This window comes from Lolium rigidum, chromosome 3 (assembly GCF_022539505.1).
Source record: "Lolium rigidum isolate FL_2022 chromosome 3, APGP_CSIRO_Lrig_0.1, whole genome shotgun sequence".
Classification (NCBI taxonomy): domain Eukaryota; kingdom Viridiplantae; phylum Streptophyta; class Magnoliopsida; order Poales; family Poaceae; genus Lolium; species Lolium rigidum.
This window is the reverse complement of record NC_061510.1, coordinates 244932225-244946385: the sequence shown is the minus strand read 5'-3', so window position 1 is coordinate 244946385 and position 14161 is coordinate 244932225. Positions and strand designations below refer to the sequence as shown.

The 14161-nt window shown below is 41.0% G+C and overlaps 1 protein-coding gene across 1 annotated transcript; it reads right to left on the bottom strand.

Annotated features, from left to right (window-relative positions):
* Positions 1-388: 388 nt before the first annotated feature.
* Positions 389-8757, bottom strand: LOC124699241 (lysine-specific demethylase JMJ25-like). Its single transcript, XM_047231574.1, is given in 21 exon segments — positions 389-1260; positions 1893-1983; positions 2059-2128; positions 2321-2440; positions 2577-2662; positions 2750-2822; positions 2904-3076; positions 3079-3394; positions 3965-4294; positions 4759-5521; positions 5601-5664; positions 5929-6061; positions 6348-6447; positions 6659-6789; positions 7159-7314; positions 7411-7461; positions 7792-7863; positions 7946-7996; positions 8082-8132; positions 8261-8314; positions 8702-8757. Coding segments are annotated over 21 exon segments (3474 nt in total). The 5' UTR covers positions 8747-8757; the 3' UTR covers positions 389-716.
* Between the last annotated feature and the right edge of the window lie 5404 nt (positions 8758-14161).

Sequence of the window (14161 nt, the reverse complement as noted above, 5' to 3'; positions counted from 1 at the left end):
TGGACTCTATTATATTTGCTCTAAGTATACTCCGTACAAAACTACCCAGACTGCCTGAACCCAAAAAAAAATCAGCCGGAGAGACGTGGCAAAATGCAAAAGGCAGCGATGGCCAACACGGCCTGAACAATCTTTTGCCAGCATCTATAAAATTTCTCTCCTCAGATTTTTTTGCCAGATTTAAAGCAAGCAGTTGGCCGAAGAAGAGTGCAGGAGCACTGCTAGTTTGATCCTGATGACTATCCTCCGATGACAGATCACTTATTTCTTGAGCAGAGCTAAAATTGCTGAAATTCTCAAGCAACTGATCCTTGTCAATCTAACCAAATAATACAAATTAGGCCTGTGAACAGAATAACTACAAAGGTTGATCTCATGCTTCATGTGTAAATCCAGCATACAAGTTACTATATCAAGCCGCTGCCACACTAGTATAAAATCCAAAATAATCAGGTTGTTTCATTCGTTCATTCGATCATAGTCTACAGGTAGACAAAATAAATCCGCAACTAAGCTGAGCGATTTGATAATGTAGCGCTACAGGTAGGCGGTAGAAACATCAAAACAATAGCTACGACAAAGCTCTTCGTCTCAGTGTTTGGTACCCTCCTTGTCTAGGACTTGACTTGGCCAGAGCTGGAAGAAAGCTGGAAGGCCTGCTGGCCGCCGTCTGGTTCAGTGGCCACTGAACCAGATCGACATTGTACCCTCCTTGGCTAGGACTTGACTTGGCCAGAGCTGTGAGCCTTGCGACGACGCTCATAGACCTGAATCCGACTTGGACTAGAGCTGAGACTCTTCTTTTTTGGCAGATTCTGACTTGTATCTGAGCTGAGACCCTTCTTTTTTGGCAGATTCTGACTTGTATCTAAGCTGAGACCCTTCTGGCGACGCCGATAGACCAGAATCTGACTTGTACTGGAGCTGCATGGACCCTTGGGGTAGACCCTAGGACCAACACAAGAGTTCGCAACATGCTTCACTTCTGCAGATCCTTTAACTTCAGACAAGCCCTGCTGAGTCGACTTCACTTCCATTTCTGCAGGTGCAACTTCATCTTCAGAAATGGCTTGACCTGATTTCTGTAGGTGTTCTTTCGTTTCTACAGCTTCATCTTCAACTACAGACCTGTACGGAGCTGTTTGTTCCTGGCGCTCCTCCATGTCAGCTCCGGGCATGGCTTGAGCTGATAGTTTTTTACCCTCTTCCATCTCTGCAGGTTCGCTTGGACTAGGTTGGTCTAAAACTTCATCAATACAGCTGGTACAATAAAATAGTACCTTAATTATTTTCAACACAATCAAACAAATCATATCCTAGTAAAGAACTTAAGCTACTTAACCATCTATGCTTAAGGCCTCATAACATTACAACATGGAGAATTCTGAAAATCACCTTCTCGATTATTTAAGACAAAATTTGTGTCGCAACAGCACCAATCAGCTTAGTAGCTGTTACAAGGCTTTCAGAAAACACATTCTAAGAGCGCCATGCTGCACTTTTTTTTGTTCTGTGGAATAATATGAGCATCCAGATAAAAGAAGCACATAGAAACACCAATGCACCATTACTTATATGTTCAAATTTCATATAAAAGAGGACCTGCAATTCTCATATATAGCATGCTCTGAAGTAGAAAGATAGGTACGCAGGAACGGCTACGTGTTAACCAGAGTCAGTTTTTATGCCGTAAAAAAGTATGCACACAAATAAACAGGTCCTACACGCCTACGTGTGATGAGAAATGCTACTGAGAATTGAAGGCTTAAGCAGCAAAACAGTTTGCTCAAATCAGAGATGATAAAAGGAGGCAAGACATAATCTATCAACATAATCAAACTGAAATAGAAAATATTCGAATAGAAAAAGCAAGTTGAGACGATGCACTGTACCGTTCTTTTACTGTTCCTCTCTTTCCTCTCTTTCCTTTTCCTTTCGCTTTGGTTTTTTGCTTTGCACTTTTCACCATCTCGGGGACCTCTTCTAATCCAAATGACACGCATTTAGATGCATGTAAAGAAAAGGGTCAAGATGATGCCCGCAGTTGCTCTTACTTACCTTCATTGCCATCCTTTTTGGTGATATCATCAATTGCTTGTTTGATTGCATGAAAAGCAATCTTCTTAATCTAACAATTCAGATTATAAAGAATTTCAGAATTGGATAAGAGTGTAGAAAAGAGAGCATGTAAAAGTTATGGAGCTATTAAGATGGACAACAATGTTTAGGTATAATCAAGATTAGGATTAACATATAGATAAACAAACAGATAAATTCATATACATATAATAGGACAGTATAGAGAAACTGATCAGCAGACCTCTAGCTTATCTTCATTCACCCTATGCCCTTTTGGCAGCAGACGAAATTCTTCCGTCAGCCTCATGCACTGTTGAACATTTTCGGGAGAAACAAAGTCAAGTGCGACCTTCATACATGACTGCCCAAGAACAAAATAAAAACGGTTACAAAACAGAAACGTCACAGATGATAGCAGAAATTTTTATGCAAAAGTATGGCATTAACAGCAGAAGAAATCAGAAACTGTTACCACGCATGTCATACTCATACCATACCTTCAAATTTCTGACTTGGTGGGGACATCCTGCAGGGATGAAGACTGCATCACCAACCTTCTGTTCAAATGTCCAAGGCTCAACTCCTGCATATGGAGTGGACAAAAATCTAGGAAGTAAATCACTGAGGGAAATTTTAAATCTTCAGAAAGTCATCTTTATTCTTAACTGACCATATTCTTCCTTAAGCTTTCTCTTGTGATCATTTGTTAGGTAAAAGCACTGATCATGTATAGGATGAATAACCTGCCAAGATTCAACAGTTAAGCAGCACGCAAATAAGATGACATGTCGTTCCAGGGTCAAATAGTTAACAGAGCTAATCACCTGCTTCACTGGTTCATAATTGTAATGCCTAAACTCCATGGAATGCTTCATTAGATAATCTTGTAGTTTGATGACATCTTCCCGTCGGAATATATCCCACAATGCGCCACCCTCTGGCTGGTTATCCTCTACAAAGGTGACACCATCTTCTTTTTTCTCAAGCGATATGCGAATTCTTTTCCCCCATCTATGCGTGTTTCCTTTTCTTTCTTTGATGCCCTACAAGAACGAGGTGGACCTCTTCGGCGTTTCTTGCGACCAGTAGGTTCAGAAGTTCCTTCTGTATTATCTGGTGATTCACTTTTATCTTCACTGCTGGAACCATGATCCACCTTCTCCCTTTCCTTAACTATGCCTTCTGCTTTCTCCTTGGAAATGGAAGCTTGATTTCTGTTATCTTCCTTTATGGCCAAACTCATTTTCTTTTCCTCAATCGCTGTCATCCGTTTTGATTTGAGCTTTAATACGTCAGTATGCGTGAGGATGTTGACCTGTTTACAAATAGGAAACAAAATATCATTCGCTTTTGAACAATGAACTCAGAACATTCAACATTGTCCAATGGAGATGCCAAAACAGGGGGACAGCTCAATGTTGCAGCTGGGTAAAGCATGTGGCTTACGGATCTTCACAACCTAGATTGATATTCTACGGTTCTAAACACAAGTGATTACTCCGATCAACGGTCAAGAACCGAGAGTCCAACAACCCAGAGTTCAACTATGGCTAGCATTGAAGTAAAACAAAAACATGCAAAGCAACAAGAGCAAACTCGAACCTACAAGAACTTACAGCTACAACATCCATAGATGAATTGATCTTCATACAGTGTTCAACTCGGTAGGATATAGAGAAAATATCCTAGCATGTAGTGGTGGACAGACGAGGTTGCAAACCCACACACTAAGGTTTGAGTCTCACTACTACCTTAACTTTTTTTGAAGAACTCATGCAAATGTACAATATAAGTAACAATTTCAGATTCAAAATGAACTAGATGCTAAGCCATAAAATATACATATATGGAGGAGAGGAAGCGTAAGAAATATCAATTTATTTACCGCATCAGACATGTCGCAATGAAGCTTGGTGACAGAATCACCAATTCCTAATTCGTGGGCAACACCGTACGCGATGTATGTTTTTGGACCAAGGTCTGGCTTTATGACTTTTTCTGGAAGCTTCACTGCTAGATTAAGGGGACCAGATTCGTGATCTGTATATTCACGAAATGGCAGAGCAGACCTGAACTCAGCACCATGTCGTGGCAGTCGCTCCTCAAATGAGACATGTTGTGGCCAATCTTTAAGCTTGAGTAACATGGGAAAACCCTCTGGACTAAAAGCTCCACGGGAATATCCATTAAAAAATAAGTGAGTATTTACTTCAACCTGCATTTCGATTCAACAAAAGAAAAGGTTGCACTAAGAGTATTTCATGTCAGAATAAATACTGAACTAGATGCTAAGTGTGACACAGCATATCAATTTCAGAAGTAGACATACGCCAAAAACTTGGGACTTGCCCCCCACCACTAACACATGCTGGTACTAGATGGTATGCTGGCACAAACGGAAGATTTATTCACAAAAATCAATTAAACTGAATTCTTATGTTTTAACAAGCAGACTAACTGACGGTGTAAGCACAGATATACGTGTACATAAATAGCAAAAGAAGCCTATATTCCACAAAATTCACCATGTTCATTAATAGCAATTCAGAGAGAAGCAGAAGCACACGGTTAATATAGTTTCTAACGAATTTAAATCCAGTAATCCTTGATATCAGTTTTGTCAATGGAAAATTATAGCAATTTAATTGTATAAACAATCACCACCATGATGTGGGTTACCTCAGACCATGACAAGCACTCAAGAGCTGTAACAGAAAGTCGCTCAGGTTCTTCCTGTTCTCTCTTTTCTCGTACAGCCCGCCACATAACCATTGGTTCCCAGCTCAATTTAGAAGTTGACTCAAGCACGTCACGAACAATAACAGGCTGACCCTTCAACCAGTGCTCCTGGAAATGATCTAAATCTCCATTTTTAACATCTCTAGCATTTGGGCAATATATGTAGTTGTCCCTTGAGTTCTCTCTACAAGCCAATTTCCGTGACGTGCAAGTGCTCATCTCACCAAAGTCAGAAAAGCAGGAACATTTTGAACCTCCAACCTCCAGCATTCCTTCACTGTTGATAACTAAATTGGCCTTATCCAGTAAGTTAGAAATAACATTCTCCTCCAACAATGACTTCAGTTCAAGAACAGAATCTCCACAACCACCAAATGCATTTGGCGGGCAAGGTATGCTTCCATCACTATTTACCCTCAATTCTCTCAAACCAGGAGCACAATCCTCAGCAGGAACTGCAGTATCCATCAACACATCATTCTGTCCCTCAGAAGGTTTTTGAATTAGAACGTTATCATGACTACTTCCCTGTTGCAAATCTTCCTTTCCTCCTATCCCAGGCTGTGTAAAGACCGTGCCACTTGCAGCAGGAGCACCATGATTAGGTCCATGACGAAGCTCTCGGGAGCAGCTGAGGCAGAGATCATAGGTACATTTATTGCAGCCTCTGTGAAAATCAACTATTGATGTGCTGCAGTTGTTACTGTCACAAAGGAAACTATGGATTAGACAATCGAAAGAATCAAATAATTTGCACACTTCGAAATTGAAGCAAGACTAACCAGTATATTCGCTCACTTTCTTTATAGTTAGCTTGAGGAATCTTCAATTGGCATACATCAATGCCTGTTATGAAAGCAACATTAGGTACAGCAGAGCCATTGGAGTACTGACTGACAATATTCCTAAACAGATGACAAGGCCATCCTGGGATGCATGCAGTCAAAATTCCAAAATTTGGATAACCCAAGGACATAGAAATGTTTTGATATTTGAGGGAAAAGGATACTTATAAATGCGTTGTATTGAAAAAAGACAATGCCTGAAACGACAAAGTAATATACAGGGAAGCAATGAATAATCAACAATCATGTTCAATAGTAGTAGTACCTTTAATCGTTGCTTCAACACTTTTCTCTTCCATCTGCTCATGGTGCAAGTCTTTCAACCATGGGACCAAATAGTGCGCAATCCGAAGTGAGCATTTAATTTTATCTATGGCTGATACATCCCATCTGTCAATCTGTGGAACAAATAAGAGGACCAAACAAGCAATTTAAGAGGACCAAACAAATAATTTCGAATTTTAGTGGATGGGCACAACTCACGTCACCCTAAAAAAGGTGGCTATTTATTATACACTACACTACACTGGAACACACAAATCCAAAGCAAAATCAATGCTTGTTATTTTGCCCATTTGTGTTGGTTCAGGGATTAGGTAAGTCTGTAGAGGCACGGGAACAGGAGTATCAGATAAAATGCAGCGAAGAAAAAAAAAGATGTGAAGCCCAAAACACGAGCCATACCTTCTGTATTATATCTGCCCGGAGACAAGTCTTGCAGTTGCAGTTATTGCGACAAAATGGACAACTATTCACAAAATCACTTTCTGTTAAATGTGGATACCTGTTCAGCTCATGCAACCAACAAGAAATGCAATTTTGTTAACAAACACATCATTTTATTATAAATTGATATTTTGTGTTAGCACGGTGATTGAACGATAATACTCCAAATAAGAGATTGAACAAACACAAGCACTATAACTATACGAAAACAGGCATGCAATTGCAGCAAAACCAGGTGACCAACATGAATACTTTTAAAGGGCACCAACCAATGAGCTATGCATTTAATGCAGTATCTCCTCGTATAATCTGTGCAGCCTTGACACCGGACAGTTCTGGCACTATCGTTTCGTTGACATTGATGGCACATGTTTGAAGTTCCATCGTTCTTTTTTGTACCCTGCAAATCCAGCGACAAAGAAACACATCACGTGTGTACATACTGGGAGCAGTTGAGGCTACAAAGTGAGCACATACTCAGAAATGAAAGTTTATATATCACATACATTTCTTTGGTAGATCATGTAATAGCTTATACACTGTATATATGCTCATTGTGATTCTTATTTGCATATATAGGAAGTGGATTAAACTTTAAATATGCATGTGTGCAATATACAGGAGAACAGACAGACAATTTAAGATTTTCTTATGAATAAAGCAGAAACTACATAAGCACAGACAGTCCTGAAAATTCATCCATCACTCAATGAATACATATAACTGAAGAATGTGAGTATAATAAACAAGAAAAAGTAAGAGCTTCCACCTTTTCCTTCTTAGTTTCATCTTTTTGCATCGGAGCATTCCGCCTCTTCCTAGCTCGCATGGTCCGAGGCTCAAGAGAAGAGACGTCAGCAACAGGATCCCTCCTACGCTTTCTTGTGGGTCTTGACTTTTCAGTTGTCCCTTGTGTGCCGTTCTCCTGGAATTGAGAAATCCAGCATGCGAGGGAAAAATGATAAGGATTATTTTGTCTATAGGAATTCACAAAATTTCATGGAAGAGAAAAATAAATGACCTCAGCAGAAGCCTGTGGCATATCTTCCATGCCCTTGATTACACCGTTCTCCTGCCAACACAACCAACAGCCATTAAGCATTTCTGAGAAATCATTCCTTGCAAGCTCTTTTGAATAAAATAAACACAGTGGAAAAAAGAACCCTATAATTGATTGGTTCCAAACAACACGGAAGAAATGGAGGAAAACAATTGCAAATGTGAACCTCGCAAAACCCAACAAATCGTCATTTCTAACTCTCCAATCCAACCATTGCAGACATAATTCATTGGGAAAGGTACCATAGAGGTTTCCTTCATTTCCATGGTGGCAGCAAAATGAGAGGCAAATTGAGGTTGTAGGGAATATTGCTCATATTTAGTTAGTTAGTTCCTAGGTTACCTCGGCAGCAGCCAGAGTCTTGGGCGGCCTCCCGCGTCCGCGTCCACGTCCACGGCCACGCCTACCTCCCCTCTGCAACACAAGACTTAAAACTGGTAAGGATTTTCCTTTTCTAAACGAATCCACAAAAACTAATGCAAGAGAAGTTAATGACCTTGGGAAAATCTCGTGGCATCTCTTCCTTTCCCTTTTCCACATTGTTCTCCTGCAACCCATGGCCGAAAGCTCAGCGCAAGGTCTTTCAGAAGAAAAGGTTAGTGTAAGCAGAAAACAAGCAGGGCAACACTGACATCTGTAGACGCGTCCAGTATCTCGTCCTTGACTCTCTGATCATCGTTCTCCTGCCACCATATATAGCCAAATTAGAATTAAGCATCTCAGAAAGCTGAGCGCGAGCAGAGCTCTTTCAGAAGAAAAAAAAAATTGGTGCAAGCAAGAAAAAAGACCCTCGGAGGAAAATACTACTGACCTCGACAGAAGGCTGTGGCAACTCCTCCGCTTCACCCTTCTTCTGGTGGTTCTCCTGCCACCACAACCAAACGACCATCAAGTATTTAAAAACCCCATTAAATCCACATTTCTTTCTAGTTCCACAGCCAAACCATTGCAGAAATAATGGAACAGCGGGAGGACCAGCAGAACATTCTCGTACAGATCTAGTTCATGGAGCAATTGTACAGTGATGTCGGTTAACTGAACTCCCGAACATTCCAAACGTATGTGAAACGAACGAACTAACTCGGATTCGCGGATCCGTGGGGATTTGGGATTAGACCCGGATTCTCCCCACCAATCCCTAAAAATACGCTAGTCCCAAAGGAGGCCTAGGGGCTTTCCGATCTCTGAATGAATCACAAGCAGACTGTGTACTGTACGAGAGAGATAGAGAGAGAGAGAGAGAGAAAATCACCTCCGCAGAAGCTTGTGGCGTCTCTTCCATGTCCTCGTGCGCCATCTCCTCGTCTTCAATCTTCTCATGCCACAGCAACCAAACGATCATTAAGCATTAACGGCCGGTTAATTAGATCCGGTACGGCGGAAACGAAATAGAGCAGCAACGACCACCAAACCCTAGATGGGAGGTGGCTGGCTGGCCGCCTGAGTAAACTCGAAAAACCGATCCAAACGCAGAGAAAGCAAGCGCAGCTCCTCCCGAAACACGGAAATGGCCAGCAAGCGGCCGGCCGGGGGAGCTCCGAGGGACAAGACCTAGTAATATAAGTACGGGTACTCGGTATACCTCTATGACGGCGGCGGCGGCGGCTGGAGTCTTGCGCGGCCTCCCCCGGCCGCGCTTCCCGCTGCCCCGCTTGGGCGGCATGTTCGCGGTGGCGGCGCTCGGCGGCCGGAATCGGAAGAATCGCCGGGTGGGAGAGTGGGAGGAGAGGAAGAGCTTTGGGTCGGTGCGAGGTGTGCAAAGCTGCTGCTGATCCCCAAATATATTGACGCCCAGTCCTAGCTGTGGAAGGAAGGCAGAATCTGTTTGTCGGGTGAGGCCGAAAAATGAGGCACACGATCAAAATCACATCCCATCTCCGCCGCCCACCTTCTTTTCACGGCGGTGACCAGGTCAGGAGTCACTGCCAAGGAGGGAAAACCTAAATACAAATGCTTCAAGTGTGTGCACAAGTGTTGGGCTTAAGCCATGATGGCCCAACTGTGGCCTGGCACTGAGGGAGTAGTATCCCTTAATTTTCTCATTCTCAAAAAAAAATTAAAGTCTGCCTATTCTCTTCCTCCTCCGAAGTTGAATTATGTCTCTCTTTCTCGAAGAAAAAGTTGGATTATGTATCTCTCATGTCTCATTGTCCAGTTCATAATCATAGAGATATTAAGTTGATTCTTTCTTTTGCTACCCCCTCGGCTCGTCTAAGATCGTATTTTCGACAAGAGGTTGTTGGTAGATTCGTTCTGCCAGCCTAATACCAATCTAACGTTGATTGGCTTGGTGGAGAAGTCGACACGGCTCCAAAAGAATCTTCCATGGTCGAATCGATGCAGGTGTGACCTGACGTGGAGGTCCACACCATGAAGTTTGGGGTATTGTCCGAAGGAATCACCAGCAAGTTCGTCGGGCTGTGGCAGCAGCTAGATGACCAAGCGATGTGCTTAGCGTAGAAGTTGGTGTAAAAGGATCGGCGTGCATGATCGGCATGCGTTAGTATACCAAACCCTAGAATATCTCTTAGGATAGATGTTGTGTAGGATATTCTCTAGGGTTTGTTACAGTCGGCCCCTGTGTATGTACACCACATGGGATCAATGAAATAATCTTGCATCTCAACCTATTCTCTATAATTGCATGATAAATACGGCATGAGATTAATCAAATCATATTGTATCTCAATCTATTTTCCCTACTTTACATGCTAGATATGGCATGTACAATTTACGTGTGTTTGTATACCAAACCATAGAATGTCTCTCTGGATATTTGTTGCACAGGATATTCTCTAGGGGTTGTTACATGTGGGCCTCTCTGTATGTACACCACATCACATGAGAATTATGAAATCCTCCTGCATCTCAATTCATTCTCTCTAGTTCACAACCCAGATATGACTTGTACAATCTAGATTTGTTTGTATACCACCAAACCCTAGAATATCTCCATGTATAGTTGTTGTATAGGACATTCTCTTGGTTTGTTACACCATGACCTCTATATATGTACACCACATGAGATCAATGAAATTATTTTGCATCTCAATCTATTCTCTCTAGTTTAGAAGCTAAATGTGGCATGTACAATCCATGTCATCACTTTGCATACCAAACGGCCTAGAATATCTATATCTATATCTATATCAATAGTTGTTGTAGATGATATTCTCTAGGGTGTTTTACACGTAGAACCCTATATATGTACACCACATGAGATTAATTAAATCATCTTGCATCTTAGTTTTTCTTTACAAGCTAACTGTGGCATATACGGTCTACTTACATTTGTATAACAAACCCTGGAATATCTCAATGCATTGTTTTTGTATAGGATATTGTGTAAGGTTTATTATACTAGGGCCCCTATATATGTACAACACATGAGATCAATGAAATAATCTTACATATCAATCTATTCTATATAGTTTAGAATCTAAATATGGCATGTATATTGTGATAATGGATCCACCATAAAAACATCACATTGATGCTCACAATCATGATAGGAAACTCATGTGATGATAATCGGTGAAAAACATAGGGAGAGATTGATAAAAGTTACTTCCACAAACTCATAGTCCAGAGGTGGACTACTCCATGTTTATCATTGTGGTAGGGGTGATGGTGTTGATGTAGGAGGAGGAGCAACCGGAGGCGACTCCGGCGGTGTTTTCCCTCTCAATCTTCGCAAGACTTTTTGTTTTGTGTATTTCTATGTTTTTGACCGCCTCCCCTCAACTTCACGATGGGGTAATATTTATAGATGGTTTTAGGGTAAAAATTATCGGATGCGTGAAAACCAAGGCGAAAGAGTGCACAAGGCCAGAGATGGCCCCCGTGACGCAACCAAGGGGGCGGGGTGCATCGTGGGCTCTCTCTCTCTCTCTTTTTAGATCACGTGCCTCCTCTACTGCTCCTTCCCATCTTATGATATTTCCTGGAAAAATGATGCTCCAAAAAATCCAGATCAATTTGATGTTCGTAAGGTCCCTGAAGCTAAAAAAACATGGGTTTCATGTACTTCAACATTAAAACCCAATGAAAGGGGACTTATTGCAAATCCCTCTGTAAAAAAAACTAGGGAACCTGACATGTCATGCATATTCTGATATCATGGATACCATAATATTTAATTATCTGATTTAAGAACATAGTTCTTGCCTGCTGGTGGTGTACTTCTGTTTTGTTTTTCTATATAGCAAAGTAATCTGTCCCTAGTCTGGGTTTACTGTTTCATGGACCCAGTAGGAATCTTAACGGCTTAAGATGGTCTAAACAATGTAACACTATGGACAATAACCATAACACATAAGTTTGTTTGATGATTTATTTTTTAGTGACCTATTAGGAGTCATATAATATATATTTATTTAATGATCGATTTGGTATTGACCTGTTAGCAGCCAAAACATCATAGTCTTAAATCTTGTTTGAAATAATAGGGATTTATTTATTTATTTGAAGGTGAAAATAACCAAAAACTAAGAGACATATAAGTGATAGGAAGATGCTATTGGTGCTCCAACAACGGAGCACGCTAATTTTAAGGCTGCACTAGCAGATCACACTACTTGTGAGGCTCCAAAAGCGGAGCATGCTGATTTTATGGATCCAACAACATATCACACTACTTATTCCACCCCTGGCAACCAGATGGTAAGAAAAGGAATGTGCATTTCGCATGGAGAGGGGGGAAGGGGGAAATTGCCCCCCCCCCCCCCCCCCCGCACCACCGTCCCGAAGATCCGTCCGAGCTTCTCATATTCATCCCTTATTGCATAAAATGTAATATCTCCCCGTACCCTCCATGGCTTCACCTATTATGCTAGACCAGCCTATTCCACCATTTCCTTTTTCGGTTTGAATGCTGTAAAATCTATAAAAAGAACACACCACACACCTATTCTTCTTCACCTATATATGGCTTCAATTTAATTTTCACAAAATGAACATCTTGCTGTTAGACCTAGTTCTTTATTGTTTGGGTTAGTTTGGCGTACTTTTATGTAATAGACTTAAATAACACATGAATCATTTATTTAATTCACATACATATGAAAAATATTTTGCATAAACAAGTATTTCTATCTACGGGAACAATTTCCAAGAATTGCATGGACAACTTATGGTATAACATGAGCAAATTTTATAGATATCCAAACATATCTCAAGAAAATGTTCATGCTTCCACGAAAATGTCCATTCTTCACATAAAGTTCTTTTTTGGCAATCAAAAAAATATATACTTATAGTAGCAAATAATACATGGTACACGAGTTGTCTCAAGCAATTACAAAATAAATTATAAAATAAAGGAGCAAATCATCGAGATGTTCAAACTCTTTCTTCTTCCATGATATAATATTTTACTTTCCTGAAGTTAGCCAAACGTAGATACCAAAACAGAAAATTGTACGTACCAACGAATATTTTTTCATAATTTTAATTTGAGCTGCAATGCCAATCCTACGTGCACGTGCACATCCACTAATGTAGTCAATCATCATCGCCAAGAGCAAGGTTCAAAAAATAGCTAAGCGCTAATAAGCGAGGGGTGAGGTACCGCTTAGACGAATTGAAGCTTAAGCGAGCTTAAGCATTATGCACGGAACATATGGACAGGAACCAGGGAAGCAACTATGGGCATCGAGGAGCAGAGAAGTAAAGGAGAGTGGTGCTTGCTCTGGGGAAGGTGAGGCAGCAGAGGCAAGAATGGAACTAGGCCATTACCGTAGCCAATGTTGTTGTGCATGTGTGTGTGAAAGTGAAGGAGTGAGAGAAAGAGATGAGCATAGTAGATGGACGGTTCAAATTGGAAATGATAAATAGCTCACGTACATTGGGTTAGCAGACTAGGGTTCGATAGCGTGCCTTACTGGGCTAGCTCTGTAGTAGGAAAGAAACCATTATCATGAGTCTCTTACGCCCTTATTGCGATAATGAGCCTTATCATTGCTTAAGTAGCTGCTTAGGGCCTAAGTGAAGCATTTTTTCATCGCTCGGTGCTTAAGCGCGCTTAAGCGAATGTTTAGTTCCGCTTTTTGAACCACTGCCAAGAAGAGTACCAACATCAGTATCAACATCAGTATGTTAGAGAAAAATAACCAAACAACATGGTCGACCTCTCTAGGGAGCCGAGATGAGAATGAATGACCATTATCGAGGATGTAGCAGTCGGGGGAATAATGCAACGATAATTCTCTTTATGACAACATGAGAAAAGATCCAAAATCGATCTAGTGAAGCAATTTCTGAAGGACCGTACCTAGAAATGTTAAATATTCCAACACCAACATTAACATTGGGAAGAAGATCTTGTATCATATAATATCATACCAAAAGCATCAAAGTTCATAGATACATTTTACATGTATCACCGTGTTAGCCTTGCACGCACATATAGGGCTTGAGGGATGTTCGTTTATCGATTGCTAAATAGGTCTCACCCCGATGGTCAATGTTTTATTCTTGTTCGTTCAAGCAATAAATGAACCTGTTTTGCAGCATGAGACATACTCTCAATATGGAATAAACTCAATTAGGTGGCTCCATGGACTTAGTTATAGTGAAGGAGAGTGCAGTTTGTGACACTGCCAGCACACCAACAAAAGGTTGCTAATCATAGGCATCAATGGGTGAACGTGTGTGTGTGGGTACATTTGGGCATCATGTAGGGTTAAATATTTTCGATAATCCGTGTTTGTGG